Below are 17511 nucleotides of genomic sequence, written 5' to 3' on the forward strand. Positions count from 1 at the left end.
AACTTATATAAATTATTATAACTACAAAAGCTCCAAATATTCAGGTACACCTTTATTAGGTAAGGCTCCTATTGGCTATAATGTAGTTTTACACACTAGTAAAAGAAAATCAAAACAGACACTACATCAATATCAAATTTGGTTTCTGTACAAAAACTTGTTACAATATTCCTTATTTAGTATAAAATAGGGCTAATCTGTGTTTTGAAACTAAGTTATGTAGATAATATAGAGTTTATATCTTTGGTACATAGTGTTATTTAGCCACAAAATTTACCTATCCATTTTGAACACTGAAACAAAATGTTAGATATTGCTACAATGTAAAAAAAAACTTTTTGCTCGCTCAATTAAAAATTACTATAGCATAGTTACAACTGAAATTTAAAATAACGAAACTTCAGTAACCTGTCTGAAACGTACTGTAAAAGTCTTTACTATATACAAATGCATGCATTATGTGATTATATCAAACATTTTGAAACGAAGAGTTAAAACTCTATACAATATAGTTGCTTTGGCTAGAATAGAACAAACATATTGTAAATGAAAAAAAATACGAAAACCCCATTTTTAAACGAATTTGAATAATTGTATCTTTATTATTAGTTAAGAAAAATTATATGTGTAGTTGCCATATATACATGATTCTGTAAGGGGAAGTGGTGGATGGCTCTCCGACCCCACTCTCCACAATGACGGGGATAATAAATGAGCAACCTTTGTTTGCTGAAATAAAAAAAAACTTTATTGTTGTAATTTGAACAAAAGAACAAACCATTATTAAATCAAAACATGGTAGTATGTAAAATGGTACAACCTAAGGACTGAAATTAATGCAAGAAATATTCGTTGGAAAATGGTTACAATTGGTTAGTAGGAGGACTGAGGCACAAACTTTGAAGTAATAACTATATGGTATAGAATGAAACAGAAAAAAGTGTGGTGATTTGGAATACCTAATATTTAATGATTTTTGTTTGATATGGGTAACTTTTCTTACCGTATTATTTCAAAATTAATATTCTTACGGTGTGGACGGTACACAAAGTACAATTGTACTATAGCATCTCGAGCCAATGTAAGACATTCTTATGTTGTGATTGTTTTACTATTATTTGTTGTCATTAGCTGTTAAACATTTACAAAATCATACAAAGAAATCATCTTATACAAATGAGCCGCACCATGAGAAAACCAACATAGTGCGTTTGCGACCAGCATCCGCGCAGTCTGATCAGGATCCATGCTGTTCGCTAACGGTTTCTCTACTTCCAATAGGCTTTGAAAGCGAACAGCATGGATCCCGACCAGACTGCGCGGATGCTGGTCGCAAACGCACTATGTTGGTTTTCGCATGGCGCGGCTCAAATAATGTTTCGGATTTACGTCACACCGACACAGTTTAGGTCATATGGCAACTTTCCAGCTTTTGGTGGTAGATCAAGATCCCAGACGCCCCTTCGTGCACCACTTCAGGCACAGGCCGGCATCTCGGTGCTAGGCACGTTAGATCATTGCATACTGTAACGACGAAGCCATTGTCATAATATATAAAGTATCCGTAATGTAATAAACTATAAATTCTCGCAACTTCAATGTAATACAGTTGTATCATTCTCCTTTCATCATCTATAACAAATTTATGTCTCATAGTAAAAAACTTATTTTATAATTTAGTATCTCCCTTATTGGTTGCTTGAAATAGGGTGTACATACTTTTGGTTTACATCTTAATCCTTGCCTAGCTGGGCGCGGTTGGTTTTACCTTTGCGAGCTGTGTGGAGCATTGTCGGACTGCATGGATGTACAGGCTGATTGTGATTTGCACTGGGTGTGGGAGCGGAGCCAACAGTGTCCAGCATGGTGTAGTCTGATGGTTGTTTGCATTGATCTCTATTCAGCCTGTACCTTTTTTTTGGTAAACACCCCTTAGAACAGTTAATATGGTACTCTGCCCAAGATTGGAGAATGACAGGTTCATTATAGAAATTTAGCTGTTTTTATAAAACAAAAATGATAAAAGAGTCTTTGCAAAAGCCATAGAGCTTGTATGTTATTATATTCATGTGATTTGTGGAATAAAATATATGCCCATAAAATAAAATAAATTAAAAAAATAAAATAAAAAAATTCTCGCTCATTACTCAATAATAACGATGTCTTCAGGGCGAAACTGGAAAGTATTCTATGGGCATATAATATCCATACTAAACATTCCATGCTATAATTCAGGACACTAATGCCGTCTGTAGAGTTCTACCACGTGAGTTTGGCATACAATGACGTTATTTTCTAGATGGCAACTCTGTCACAATGACTGGACGAGTAGGCAAGACGTGAAACTGTTTTGACAAGCCTCTATTTTTCCAAAGCAGGACGTGACACTGTTTTTGTAAAACCTTTGTTTACTACTATGAATATACTGGACAACATATAGAGGAACTTTTGACAAGATATAGATGATTATTCCTGGCCAGAGGTAGACTAGGAGCCCTAGTCATAATACAGATACACTTTATGCACCCATATTGTTTGTGAAATGACGTACAAATAATATATTGTGTGTTAAGTTAATCTCAGGGGTCAGTATAATTTATTCCTTTTGTGACCCTATTTTCCCTTAACAAACACTATGCGTATTTGGAAAAACCTTATGCTTGGTATTGCTGTGTGCGTAGCATTCAAGGCCTCGTTTACGTTTGGATACAGTTGGTCATTTGCCTGGCCACACTAAAAGAAACAAGAGCATGTGAATTTCTGAATAATAATAATAATAATAATAAATGATAATAATTTCAACAAAGTATTTATTTAACGTGGGAACTATTAAAAAGTCATAGTCAATGCCCTCAACAATGGCATGTATATACACACCAAAAAAATATTACAAAACATACCAATCAATCAATAAGAAAAAAATATTTCAAGAGCTGCCAGCTACTAGGAAATGTGCTCCATTTTTGATGTAGGGATTCAAAATGTTTGACTTAAGGATAACATGGTGTAATAGCCATATTTTATATCTTGTAACTGGATGGTAATATTTAAATGAAATTTGGTCACTTTCAAGTCATTCAAAATTAAAAACGTTTCACCAAGAGATTTTTCAAATTTTATCATTTTTTCGAGAGATAATCGATATTGAAGATAACATTGATGCCTATGGGAAATCTATAATTTCTTTGATTATAGGAATCTGAACTTGAGTTTTGAGAAAATTTTGTAGTAGAAAGCTGCATTATATGATTCTGATACACATATCAAAAAGAAATCTAAAATTCCCCGTAGGGAAAAGGAGAAAATTAGTTTTTTTTCTAGTTTTCAGGGGAGATAAATCATGAAAACCCAAAATTATCAGGGGAGGTAATCTCAAGGAATTTTTTGAGAACTTCTGTCACTATATAACTTGTCAATATGCGCCTTATTCATATCGTTTGACATTTTCAAAGCTTACATTATCAAGTTGTATTTACGCTTTTGGTGAAATTGAGTCCTATTATGGGATGTCATCCTTAAGCTGCATTTTGTTATAATGAGAGAGGTCATTCCAGATAGTTAAACCGTAGTGCAGAAACAGTTCTGACAAAAAAAAAACAACACTATTTGAAAGTTAATAAAGTAGAGGTTAAGACGACCTTAATGTTCTATAATGAATATGTAATATACATGTAAACGTAAGTGACCCTCTGAGATAATTGGAGTAGAGCAATATTTTGTTTGCTTCTTGAAATATTACGCGTTCGGGAAGAAGGTCATCCAATTTAGTTCCAGTAAAAAACAATGTAACAGACGTGGTTCCAAAATTTTTATGAGAACTAGGTCTAGCAGCCCTACTTTGAAAGCGAATTGTCCCAATCTTAAACAATATCACAATTTCCCCAAATGATAAAAAAACAATTTAACAGTAGTCAAAATGAGGTAAAATATATCAGTTATTGAAACGTTAACACATTTCTACAGAGAGAAATCGTTTCACACGTGACAATATGTACAAGAGGAAACTGCATTTGTAACAATAATATTAATATGAGTATAACAAGTAAGCGTGCACCAGTTAATGTCTCCTGAGAACAGATTATAATTTCCTCGCTGGCAAGGATTCTGCAATATGATTTGTTCTGTGCCTGGTGATTAAAAAGTATCTAGTTCATTCCAATCGAATTTTAATGAAGATGATCTTGTTTGTCTTTCGTATAACGTTATATGGTGTCTATGGAGATAGCAAATGAGATTTGGGTGATCTCAAAACGGAGTCTTTGGAAGTAGCCAAGGTGGCCCGCATACTGGCGAGCTGTTATATGGTGTCTATGGAGATAGCAAAGGAGACTCGCGTGATTTCAAAACGGAGTGTTTGGAAGTAGCCAAAGTGGCCCGCATATTGGCGAGCTGTTATATGGTGTCTATGGAGATAGCAAAGGAGACTCGGGTAATTTCAAAACGGAGTCTTTGGACGTAGCCAAGGTGACCCGCATACTGGCGAGCTGTTATATGGTGTCTATGGAGATAGCAAAGGAGACTCGGGTGATCTCAAAACGGAGTCTTTGGAAGTAGCCAAGGTGGCCCACATACTGACGAGCTGTTATATGGTGTCTACGGAGATAGCAAAGGAGACTCGGGTGATCTCAAAACGGAGTCTTTAGAAGTAGCCAAGGTGGCCCGCATACTGGCGAGCTGTTATAAATACAGCATTTGCACAGTTCGTAGATCAGTGGTCTTTAACAACACCTAGAGAGAGAAGAACTAGAAAATAATTAACAGTTATAGTACTTGTTCAACTGAAATTCATGAGACGTTCAATTGTTAAATTAACGGTAAATGTACCCCCAGAAAAGCGGCGTATTCTCTTAGTTGAGGGGTTCTCTGAAATTAATTGGTTTTTTTTTTCTGATGGCAATTTCCAGGCACGACTTGTTGATACTTGAGTGTCTCAGGCTGTATTGAGACAAAATATTAAAGGCTACGTTATGCTAATGGAACCAATTTTTAATCGTTTCAATCAATATGAATTAATTATATAGTAATAAGTTCAAACATTTCCAATCATTTCGTTTCAAGCATTTGTCTTGAATCAGAAGCTAAGTAGCTTGAGCAAAATAAATATGTCTAATTCTATACATTTTTTTAAGGTAGTTACTAGTTCGTATCAGACATTCATCTAAGAGACTTTGGTTTCAGTCGGAAACAAATACTAGTGTCAGATTACAATTTTGTTTAGGACAACTTCTGTTCATGTAATTTTAAAAAAAAATGAAAATTTAAATATATTTTAGTATAAAACCGCTCGGCGAAATACGTTATATACAATAATTAATGCAACGATGTTATTTGAGCAATGTTACGCAGTGTCACCTTACTACACCTTATCGGAATTAGAGCGAAATGAATATTCAAATTAAATGTGCAGTTTATTACAATTAGATCTACTTTATTTCTTAACATTTAACACAGAAATGGATCTTGCTACCTTGGAATTAATTGTATTTTGTGTTATTACATTCTATAAAGGTAAACATTTCTTTCCACTTGACTTAAAATACATATTATATCACACAACTTCCACATTATTTTCATCAGTCAAGTATGCCATTCTATATAGCTATATACATGTATATAGGTCATGAGAAGACGTGGTATTTTGAAAGCATAAATAATGTGTTTCACTACTTAAGTATAGATGGTATCAGTTTTGTACAAAACATAAGTATGAACTTAATAAAAACGTTGAAACGTATGCAAATATCTGGATATTTCTAAAAAAAAATTAAATAAAAGATATAACTTTTATCCAAAAGGAGGCATGGTTTAAGGTATACTGAGCATTTAATATTTTTACATAAAAAAACACTAATAAGAAATGTAATTGTAACTCTTTTTGTACAAATAAGAGCAGAAAATATTGAGTATATTTAGGCCTGATAGTACATTAGGGTATTTTTTAAAATGCCACCAGATACTTATGAAACTTGATCATGCTCGTCGGATATGTCTGTGTGATGATAATATACAGAAAATTGCTGACCAATACTGATATAAGCTTGTCAAAGCCCCAAGCGGGAGCCGTAGTCTAGCGGTTAAGTTGTCGGCCGCTCTACTTGGGGGTTGTGGGTTCAAACCCCACTGGGGTCACGACCATGACTTCTCTTATGACACCAGTACTGGTTTTTCTAGGAAGCGGACTCGAGAGTGGTTCAAATAAGCTAAAAGCTTTCAGCACAATAGAGCTAAAACAAATTAGTATAAACTCAAAGCTCCAAGTGTCTGTGGTTCTGATATGGAAAACGACTTCGAAAGTCAAGGACGGATAAAAAAGCTGGCACAACACGTAGTGTTTGATTCATGTCTTGTGAATATATCCTAAAACAGCAACCAACAACATGCCTTGTCGCCAGTAAAAGCTGCATCTTTTGGAAGAGGCTTATATTTCACTACGTATTTTTCATTTTGAACTCATATATGATGAAAATAAGGGATTTTGTATCAGTCTGGTGATATATTTAGTCCAAGGTCCGAAACTCATGCCTGTGTAAACAATCCGAGTGAAGCAAATAAGAAAGAGAGAAAGTTACAATTTCTAGAACACTTCAATATTATGAGAAAGAATTATTGTAATTCATTCATTCCTAAATTGAAGTCCATTGTGTACGTTTATTCGTAACCGGTACATATATAAATAACAGTTAATTACTACAATCAAAGTCTGTAAAAATAGTCTTAGCGAGTTCTTTAACGTCCTTCAAAAATCGAGAGAACATAAAATTGATCTAAAAAATGTGATAATTGTTCGTATACAATATATTTTTAGTACATGCATCTAACCAGTTTTTACATCAGAAAGAAACTATTAGCAAGTTTTGAGAGCCGTATTAATTAAGGATCATGTAAAGCCTTTGAGACCACCCCTTGGATACCTCCAGAAGCTCAATCTGCTTGATTTACAGTGATCTCATCAACTCTTTACACTCTTTCTTTCACAAACAGAAAAGTAAGATATATCTGTCATGCCATGTTTTTTTAGAATGACTGAAGATAAATACTTTTCAATTAAAGTTTTTAAATAGAATAATCGCATGTTCATGTGTCAAGGTTTTCTACAGAAGAATGGGTCTTTTTAAGTTCGTGAACTGGTAACCAACCAACCTACCTACCAGCCAGCTAGCCAGCCTGTCTGCCTGCCTGCCTGCCTGCCTGCCTATTCCAGCCTTTATAGATGTGTCTGCCTTAAAATTAGCTATTTGAGCAACAAGTGATTGTCCGTATTTGAAAACAATCAAGACTGCTTGAATTATTGCTGATAGAGTAACCACACCTGACTGTGTATAACGTTTTCTAAAGCATACGAAATCTGTCACAAGCTAGGCTGAAGTAGTACTCATGAAATACTAATTACCTCTCGAAAAACTGCATTTCCTTACCGGACATCAAAGTTGTTTAATAAGGAAAGAGTTTTTACAAACTGCCTCACAGGTTCACATGGAAAAAATGTTTTGCACTATTGAAAGCAGAAAAGGCCTAACTGAAATGAAATGCACAAAAGTGTGTTTAATTAATGCTGTTTCTTTGTCATTCATAAGAATATTTGGTAAAGAGGTGAAAAGAGTAAGGAATCCATATGAAACGATTAAACAGCAAACCTTGTAATTGTTGGATTTTTTTTTCTAGGATTTTGCAAGATTTTATACTGACTATGAATGCTTTACCAGAGTTTGCATATACTTCTTCGCAATATAATTTCACGTGGAGTAAACAAGCAATTCGGCATCAAGTTATACAATTGAATAAATTAGTATTGGTACATGCATATGAGGTTAAATTATGTATGAAACAAGCTTAATGTAATTGTATATTCAGTTAAGGAATCCAACGCAATCCTGCTTATCATCTAGTATGCGAACTTAAAATAAAACTTCAGTGGTGTGATTATTGACCAAATCCTGTTTATTGGAAGGACTCAATACGTAGGTATTAGTGCTATAAAGTTCCTGATGTAAAACGTAAATATATTGTTGACGTTAAACGATGATGACACTAAAAACCTCCTGGTATGCTGGACTAAAACATAGAGAAAACTTCCGATGATTCGTGATTTCTTTAACTCAGATTTACAGGGAAATATGTATTGTTTTACCAAGATTAATAGGATAATCGATACTTCAAAATAGGTACGTTTTTAACTGTTTATGCATTAGAAACAACATTCTCAAGATTGCATCATGGAATAGATTGTTTTTCTATTGATGTTGCGTCCTGACCACACTGTCGAGGTATTAACCTGATCTGGCACGCTCATACATATAACAAAGGTATATAGATATATATATAAATATATCATCTGATTATTGAAGTATTAGATAACCAGAATGTTTTTATTTTAATCGAAAATAATGCGTCATTAAACAAAAATTTGCTCACTTAACATCACTGACATTTATGTATGTATTTTTTTCATTTTTAGCATAATAAATTAAATCTTCTTTTTCAGAAAAGTGCTTTATTAGAATTAGAACAAACATAACTTTCACTAAATGTATTATTTTTACAATTAAAACATAGTTTTCAAGGACTCGGTAACCTGTAATTATTCAGCAGTCATACATTTTCTGCTTTTCTTACTTTCTCTAAGTAACCATTTTTTATGACGTCGTAATTTTTTACAGTCGTGTGCCCAAAAAAAGATATGTCACGGTATAGAACTTAAATATCTAAACGGGGAGAAAATGTGTAGGCGGCCGGGTAGCTCAGTCGGTAGAGCATCGGAACGGTATTCTAAGGCCCCAGGTTCGAGTCCTGGTCTGGCTGCACATTTTTCACACCCTGTGACATTTGGCGCTCAACATGGGACCGTGACGGCATTGCAATAGTTAGTCTCAGACGCTTTTAATTGCTTATATAGAAAGTACCCGCTGAAATTCGAGGACGAATTTCAAAAATGGTGGGGAAATATGTCACGGTATAAAACTTGAATATCTAAACGCAGAGAAAATGTGTAGGCGGCCGGGTAGCTCAGTCGGTACAGCATCGGAACGGTATTCTGATGCCCCAGGTTCGAGTCCTGGTCTGGCTGCACATTTTTCTCACCCTGTGATAGATACATGAGAAAGTAAGATTAACTCACTTCAGTCTACAGGGTGGTATAGGTCTCTATATTTCTTAATTTTCGTCTCACAAATATTTTATCCATACAAATTGCCATGTACCGAAAGTGTTGCAATTTGTTTTAGACCAAATATGAACCTCGGTTTAAACAAGAGGAATAAATATCATTTCAGATTTCTTTACTTACTAACATTTTATTTACTCAATCTCTTTTTACCTATACTAGTATTACAGTCATTTAGTTGTGCGTTTTATATTTCAGGTGTCACATCGAGAATTATATTCATTGATAGTTGCAGAACAGTTTTAGAATTTACAAACCATGACTCATCTTTTACATTAACCTACGATGGAGATTTTCTAACCGAACCATATGGCTATCCATGTGTAGCTTTCGTTGAAATAAGCCACGTTGAAGACACGACTGTCAACATATGTGTGAAGTTAAATCCGGGATACGGCACGTGTAAACAGTTTTTCAAATTTTACTATGCAGAGGATTTTGTAAACATTGTAAGTTCTATTATCTGAAAGATAAACAAGAGCTATTTGTAAACATACCCCTCCGATAGGAATAACTGGGCTTGTAATTTTCCGTCTCAAAGACGCTAGTTGGTACAGTGACCTTTTAGCATATTACTCTTTGACATTAGATTAGTCATAGAACATTCAAGTTATAAAGTGTGACGGCCTGGCTCAATACACTGTAGAGCTATAATCTTCTCTAGGATAACATAATATTGAGCATTGACTTTTGACTGCCTTTCACCTAAAATGACAGCAGTGATCTACTGGCCATTGACGATAATGTTGTCTTGTTTGAAGGTCGTGTTCCCAATCTATCGATCGGAAACCATTTAGTCTCACAGCCAGAATGACCTTTACGTCTCACAAATTATCAAACTGTCAAGGTGGCGTAGAGCTTTGACCTAATGACCTGGTGAAAAACATGGATCATCCTTTATCGCATCTGCTTCTCTATTTTAGACCTAAGCAGTTTAAAATTATTGATCGGAAATTGTTTGCAATTTCAAGGTCACTATGACATAATGACCCATAAAATAAGTGCTTTCAATTGATCAAAGGCAATAAAGTTTGATTAACATAGGCTAAATCGTTCGCTTTTCATTGATCGGAAGACAAATTGTCTATCGGCGGATGAACGAACTGACCTACACTCTGACAGAAGCAAACTAATGTAGGCCTACTCATCTACTTTAAAGGGACCCTAAAATAAAGAGTAAGCCTCCAGGTAACTGTATACTTAAATAGAATATACACCGGCATACTCAGCGAGTGAAGGCAACAGAAAAAAGATAAATAAATAGATAAAAATAAATAAATAAACGGTACTTATATTATTATTATTATTATTATTATTATTATTATTATGATAATATGATTGTACTTTCTGTGATAATTTATATTTCAGTATAAATACTGTGAACAAATTCAATATCAAGCTGTTTGTCAAAAGTCTGATGCAGTGTTTATTGAATTTCAACCTTGGAACAAAACAGAATATTCAGAAGACGTTAAAATAGATGTATATGAAGAAGAATGTAAGTAAAAAATAAAACATGTTAAAATCATTCAGAACCTGCGACGCTAGATTATCAAAATTTCTTCAAGATACATAAAGAAGGTTTGATGCCTCTGACGATTACTTATTTCCATAATCTGCCTCCGAACCATGTAGGTAATTCATGTGCTATAAAGCCAACATAGGGGACATACCATTTCCTAATCGTGAAACATCGGCTTTTTCCGTATTTTCAGTATGGGCATACAGACACTAAATAGGAAAATGGTGTATAATGGTGGATTACAATTGTCCTCATTTTTTGTGCTCTGTAGAGTTATTTTCCTCATTTTCTTTTCTTTTTTGCTGAAATCACAATGACAGATCTATGCTTGACATTTAGGTAGCAGTTTCATAATGAAATAATAACACGACAGAATTTAGTTTATACATAATTTATTTTAGGTCGATTGTGAAGGAAGTTCTACAACTTATATTAATCACTCTCGACACCTCATTCCTGATGGAATCCATCGCCACGAGGGTATGAAAGAAGAGGCCAGTTTCCCTTTTAATGCTGAGCGCCAAGCAAGGGAGCTGCTGGTACCATTTTTCACGTCTTTGGTATGACGCGGCCGGGGATCGAACCCACGACCTCCCGCACCCGAAGTGGACGCTCTACCACTAGGCTATCGAGGCACTTTTCCTTTGGTTGAAATATTCTTCAAAAAATAAGATTCGTTATTTACTCTGTCTATTGCGTAGCATAAAGGCCAAGGTAATCAGATTGCCCAAATGGAAAAGACTTGAGAGGGGGTGTTTTTTTTTTCGTTACTAAAAAGACTTGTGCCTGTGTATGATAACACAAGTCATTTAAAAATCATTCGATGTCGTGGAAATAGAATTCAGCAATGTTTAAAATTTAAAATTTCATTGTCGTGTGTAATAACCTTGCGGCACCTCGGGTTAAAAAGGTAACAAAATAGACCGCTGACCGCTATGTTTTTCTATGGTTTTCGTTATTGATATATCGAACTAAGAGTAAACAGTTTCCCTAATTTCTACTCCCACATCTGAAAAGTTGACAACATTACTATAAGCAATATACACTAAACTCACTTTAAATGTTTCAGACCAACTTGGAACCTTTTAAATGTTTATTCCTACAATAGAATCAAGTCAGTTCTATTACAGATAGTGATGAAAGTGGTGCAACTTTGCTTGCTGGTATTATTATTGGCTTAATTGCTATCGGAATGGTTATGGTGTCAGCCGCAGCTGTTCGGCAGCACGTTTGTTCTCGAGATGACAGGGGACAAACTGTTAACCAACCTAGAGGTAAATATTTCTAGATGGAGAAATATTCACGGATTCTGCAGAGGAAATTTTGCTCGACTTAAGGATGTACGAGCGTTTTTCTTTGTTTGTTTATTTGTTGTTGTTGTTTTTCAGGATATCCGCTTTTTTTGAAAAATGTTTCTTCGAATATTTCTTTCTAATAAATTTTAAGCCAAAATTTAATGCTAAAAATTAAAATATGGTTTATACTCTACCATCTGACCAAACATTTTTTACTTGTTGCAAAAAAGAGCAAAAACAAGATTTCAGCCTTAGTTTTGGCTAGCGATTGTCTAAAACTGATGTAAGATGAACAATCGGGTGGGGTATCTGGGAAGTATGAATTAAAACAAAAATAACCAAGTAACTCAAAATTCACCAGTTCTTAAACCTTTTTCTAAATAAATCTCTTGGATGAACAAAACCTGAAACTCTTCCTTCGCACATCCTTCACCTGGCTTTGTTGTCGTTAAATTAGAGACATATTGAAAGATAACTTTTGATCTCTCGCATAATTAAATCAAATTATTTTCCTTTCTGAATCGGAAGATTTATGTTGTACTTAGGTCATCAATACTGTATTTTCATACAAACTGATTTTCATCTGAGAAAGGTAAAAGTACCAACGTCAAGACAGAGCAACCCTTAACATAAGCGGAACAGAAAATTTAATCTTACATAGTATATTGCTCTATACCATTGTTATTACAAACATGACCGTGGCAATGATGAAATGTTACTAGATGGCAATAACATGATAATGTAACGGATACTTATCTTGCCTTCTACAAATGTCTGGCATTTCTGTTGGTCAGTTAGCGTCACGTGCTATATTATTATTCGCCAGATCCTGATTCATAATGACCATAATGACCATTCTGAAGTAAAACCGTAGTCCACAATGTAAACCAGTTTTTTTTTTTGTTGTTGTTGTTTTTTCTTTTTCTAAATATTTCCATTGTGTATTTTCGCTTTTTATTATCCTGCAGCACAGCTGACACGTTACAACTCGCGGGATGATTCACAAGAACACCAAAGTCCTGATAATTCTGCTGGACCGCCACAATATGCCGACGTTATGGCTGCCGAAAATCGAGAAAACAACGTCAGCATTACACATAATAGGGAGACTTTAGAAAATGAGTCTCAAAACCGTCAATGTTTACAAGAAGACACTTTAAATCTATCTGGTAATTCCTTATTGTTTTCGTTTATGACCGACTGCTCACATACCTACTGAGAGTTAGGTTATTCGTGAACAGACTGCATTCCAGTATTGTGTAAAATAATGCCACCTATGAGGTCTGTACTAAGAATGTTTATTTATTTCTTAACGAACTGTCATATATGTGGCATGTTAGTTTGTTTAATTATTTGATTCATTAAGGAGATTTGACTATTTTATATTTTACTCGATTTCACAAACTTTCGTCGTAATTAAAAATTCTACCATGTAACGGACTATTCGAGCATCTGAACTATATTTGAGATAATTGTTAGTAACACTGCTTCATTTATTATACATTGTGCCTTGCAGCACCACCATTACGCGGTGACATCGTTCCCGATGAACCTCCGTCGCTTCCTGATGACACCATTCCAGAGGAACCTCCGCCGCCATATCCAGGGTATTAGATTAAAGTACACAGTGTATAGGTTCTAAACACACAATGTATTCCATATACAGTTGTTCGGACAGTAGCCAATTAGTACCGTTTGGAGGATGTGATACTATAACCAGTAAAACCTCCTTATAACGAATGAAACATTGCGTTTTAACTTAGTACAAATCTCGTATTTATAACCAAGAAAACCTCAAAGTTCATAGGCATTAAACCCTTGAGTTAAACAAAGACTAGTTGCAAACCATAAACCGACAGTTCTTACTTTTCATATGAGGCCAAACGATACTATATTTATTAAAATAAAAAGAAAACTAGTGAAAATACCATTCCCGCTGTGTACACTCCTAGCAGAACATACTAAGCCCATGCACAGTTGAAAACAAGATGGTAATAAATCATCATTTGGCTACAATGGGTGCGGATAGGCACATTTGACCAGTAAATTCAAGGCAGCCTGGAAAACCTGGGATGGGTTAAGAAACTTAAGAAACCTTCGCGAATCTGAGAAAATTGTTGGGGCAAATGGGTTCAGCCCATGTCCTTGATCCCATCCCATCCCACGAGCCCATCCCCGGTGTTCCAGGATCCCGTAAATTCAATCGGTTAGAGTGTGACCCGATGCGTACCCGTTTTCAACGTGCCAGTAATGTTTAAATGCCCGGACAACACTTAGACTGTAACAAAACGAGACGTAATTGATCCTCTACTAACTGGAGAATAAAATCTTTATATTTAAGAAATAATTTATAGCAAAAGAGTGCTTTAACACTATTTATGCACGATGGGAGGTTATACGTCGGGCGTTATAATTTCACGAGGGCACAGCCCGAGTGGAATTATCTGTACGACGTATTACCGCCCGAGTGTATAAATAGTGTTAAAACACGGTTTTGCTATAAATTATTTCAATTCTAATATGCCTTTAATCTAAAACAGTCTAGATGAAATATAGTAGCGCTCTTTCTTGGTCGCAACAAAAACTTTGACGTCACCGCACGTTATCGTGACGTCACTCTAGCGTAATCGTGTTTTAACAGAGACAGACATATTAGAATTGAAAATCAATGAGCTTCTTTTACTACATATTGATATATATGTTGATTTCTGAATATATGTTTATGGTGGATATAATGTTTGTATTTGCCAAGCCTGATTACAATAGCATAAAAGAAGAAGAAAAATATAGTGTCGAAATCAATTTGCTATTTATTTACTCTGTAAAGAAAACAATAAGATATGCATGCAAAAACTATACGTGACGTCTTTGCTGTAAACTTGCGATGTATATAGCTGTTATGTTAAAACTAAACGACATTTTCAGCATGAACATTTCCTACAGCAGTACTTTCTTTTCAATATTTAAACAGTGCATCTCCTACTTTGAATGTTTTTGGTTTATTCAAAAACTTTGCTGTCATTTGCCGTTTCTTTTGTAATACTAGTAAACAAAATATAAAGTTTGTAATTATTTCCTGTTTTTCTTTATTCTATCGCTTCCCGCTTTGGGACTTTGGAAAACTTTTCTCAACTTTGTTACTGGCTTAGAAACTTCAAAATAGATTTATTTTGTAGTTTGTACAATATCATGCAATGATTTAATTTAATTTTCCTTACATTTTATGCTGATAAAATTTCTAATTGGATTTTCGATAGTCCGTTTGAAAAAAAATGGGATAATTCAAAAATCCAATTTGATTTTTAAGGGGACGCATACTTTGAAATTAGAAAAAAGTGGGTGGGGTATGATAAAATTTACCTGCAAAAAAGTACAAGGTTTTAGTACATGAAATGGATACTGTTTCAACTGTTATAAGTACACAAAGGATTGCTCACTAAAATAAAAATGAGAAAACTGAAACCAGAAAGTTATTGTTGAATTACATAAGACTTATTGTGTACATTCAAAGTCAACAATTAAGACTTTTTGGTGCGAAAATAATAGTGCTTCACCTTGTCCAAACATTTATCAATGTCCTACAGATTCTAATTTAAAGAAAGAATGTGAAATATGGTCACTGTCTTGCTTTTCATTTCGCATATGTAAGCTAAAACACATTATTTATTTTGTTTACAAAGTAGTGCATAAGAAAAGATACGGTGGTCAAGGAATGCCACATTCCAAAACTAAAAGAGTATATTCCCCTTAATACATTAAACATTTATCGTTACAGAAGTCTAGTGGCTTACAATAAGGGCCTAGAAATGTTGCCATTATTAATTTTTAACTTGGTATTCATGAACTACAATGCACGTAAATATCAAAACACATTCAACAAACTTTTGAAAATGTATTGTCTTAAAAATCCCTAAAATAAGGTATGAAATTTGGTTGTGAGGTCCAATCAATGTGTATATGTGCAAAAGTAACATTATAATCTTGTTCACGAAAGTTACTAATACGCAGCAGGCATGTCAATGATCAAAACTGGACGAATATACAATTATCCTCACTTTAATGTCATTCATAATTTATCCTTGAATTCTCCACCATACTTTTCATAACTCTGTTTGCACGAGTTGCACGAGAATGCTGTCATTCACGTAAAAAAATGGGGTCAAATAAGTTGTAAATGCAATATCATCTAAACGTAATTAATGGATTATGCAGTTCAAGATAAACTTTATCTCATAACGTAACGAACATGTATAATGTTGTAACAACAACTTTACTTACACTGATTTAAATAGCAGTCGGTTTATAAGTGACTTTATTGATTCATTTTGTGTTTTGTTATTGTTGTCAAAAAGTATAACGGAAGTGCCTCACAACTGAAGCGGAAACCAGTTTGATGCGCAAAGTAGTCCAATGTAAGTAATGTATTTTGACAAATGTCCACAGAAATTAATAATTTTCTAATATTAAAGACGAATATCTGAATAGGATTCATTATTTGATAAGAAATTATAATCATCGACATGTTTTTTTTAAAAAATCGTACACGTGCTGACACCTAAGTTGTCTCCCGTTGTTTATTAGAGTTACCTTTCGTCCGGCGCAGTAATACATTTGCAGTGAATCGCCGAGAAGTCGTGGGAAAATTAAAAACCATGTAAATAAACTAAAATTAACCACCGTTTCAAGATGAATTTCAAGTGATCGCCATTATGCATTTAACCCGCCTGACCTGTGTAGCATCTTAGATATCTGTTCTAAGGTATTCATTGTGTAGAATGTCATGTTATGCCCTTGCAATGCTAATCCCACTCTGATTTTATTTGTTTACATTTTTATCAATGAGAAATATGGCGTCCATCCCGAGCTGAAATGACGTGGCGTTAAATTTTTACATGTTTAAGCAAACCTGGTGTATTAGAAAGAAAATCTCATCCCTTCAACATTATTTGGAACACTGTTATTGTAAAAAACCTGTTTTTTCCTTCCAAAAAATCTTAATATTTTGTGTTGAATGTACTTTCACAAAGACCTCTGTATTCCTATTACATTCATAGTACCACATCCTTATCCACAAAGTACTGAATATTACAGGTGTCCATCAGTATTATATCAGTTTAGGAATATGTATTTTATTTTCCCACCATCGATTTCTTGAATATGCACCCCTTCCGCATTTCTGTATGAACTGTGAATGTAGCAATATGCGTCCCCTTAACAGTATTTTGCAGTAATGAAAGTGAGTACGAATGATGGTTTTGCATAAAAAGCGTGTTATATTGTATTTAAGGTCAACGACAAATTATTTATACCAAAGGAGCTGAAAATATCCCACTGAGTCTTTTTTCTTTCTATTTATTCATTGGCAGAGAAATGTTCAATAGCCTCAGTTTCAATAGGATTGATTTCAAACTAAAATATTTTCCCATATCAACAAAAGGATTTGATTTGAAAGAAACTATTGCACACTAAGTATTATTTTTGAATAACATATTACAACATATGCGTAATTCTACTTTGCTCGCCAATGAATTCCG

At 34.3% G+C, this 17511-nt stretch overlaps 1 protein-coding gene across 1 annotated transcript; it reads left to right on the top strand.

Annotated features, from left to right (window-relative positions):
* The first annotated feature begins 5348 nt into the window (after positions 1-5348).
* On the top strand, positions 5349-16413 carry LOC128547928 (uncharacterized). Its single transcript, XM_053521818.1, has 6 exons — positions 5349-5508; positions 9359-9609; positions 10529-10658; positions 11813-11956; positions 12946-13146; positions 13494-16413. The coding sequence occupies exons 1-6, from the start codon at positions 5400-5402 to the stop codon at positions 13589-13591; spliced, it is 933 nt and encodes a 310-aa protein (XP_053377793.1). The 5' UTR covers positions 5349-5399; the 3' UTR covers positions 13592-16413.
* Positions 16414-17511: the final 1098 nt, after the last annotated feature.

Source organism: Mercenaria mercenaria, chromosome 13, assembly GCF_021730395.1.
Source record: "Mercenaria mercenaria strain notata chromosome 13, MADL_Memer_1, whole genome shotgun sequence".
Lineage (NCBI taxonomy): Eukaryota > Metazoa > Mollusca > Bivalvia > Venerida > Veneridae > Mercenaria > Mercenaria mercenaria.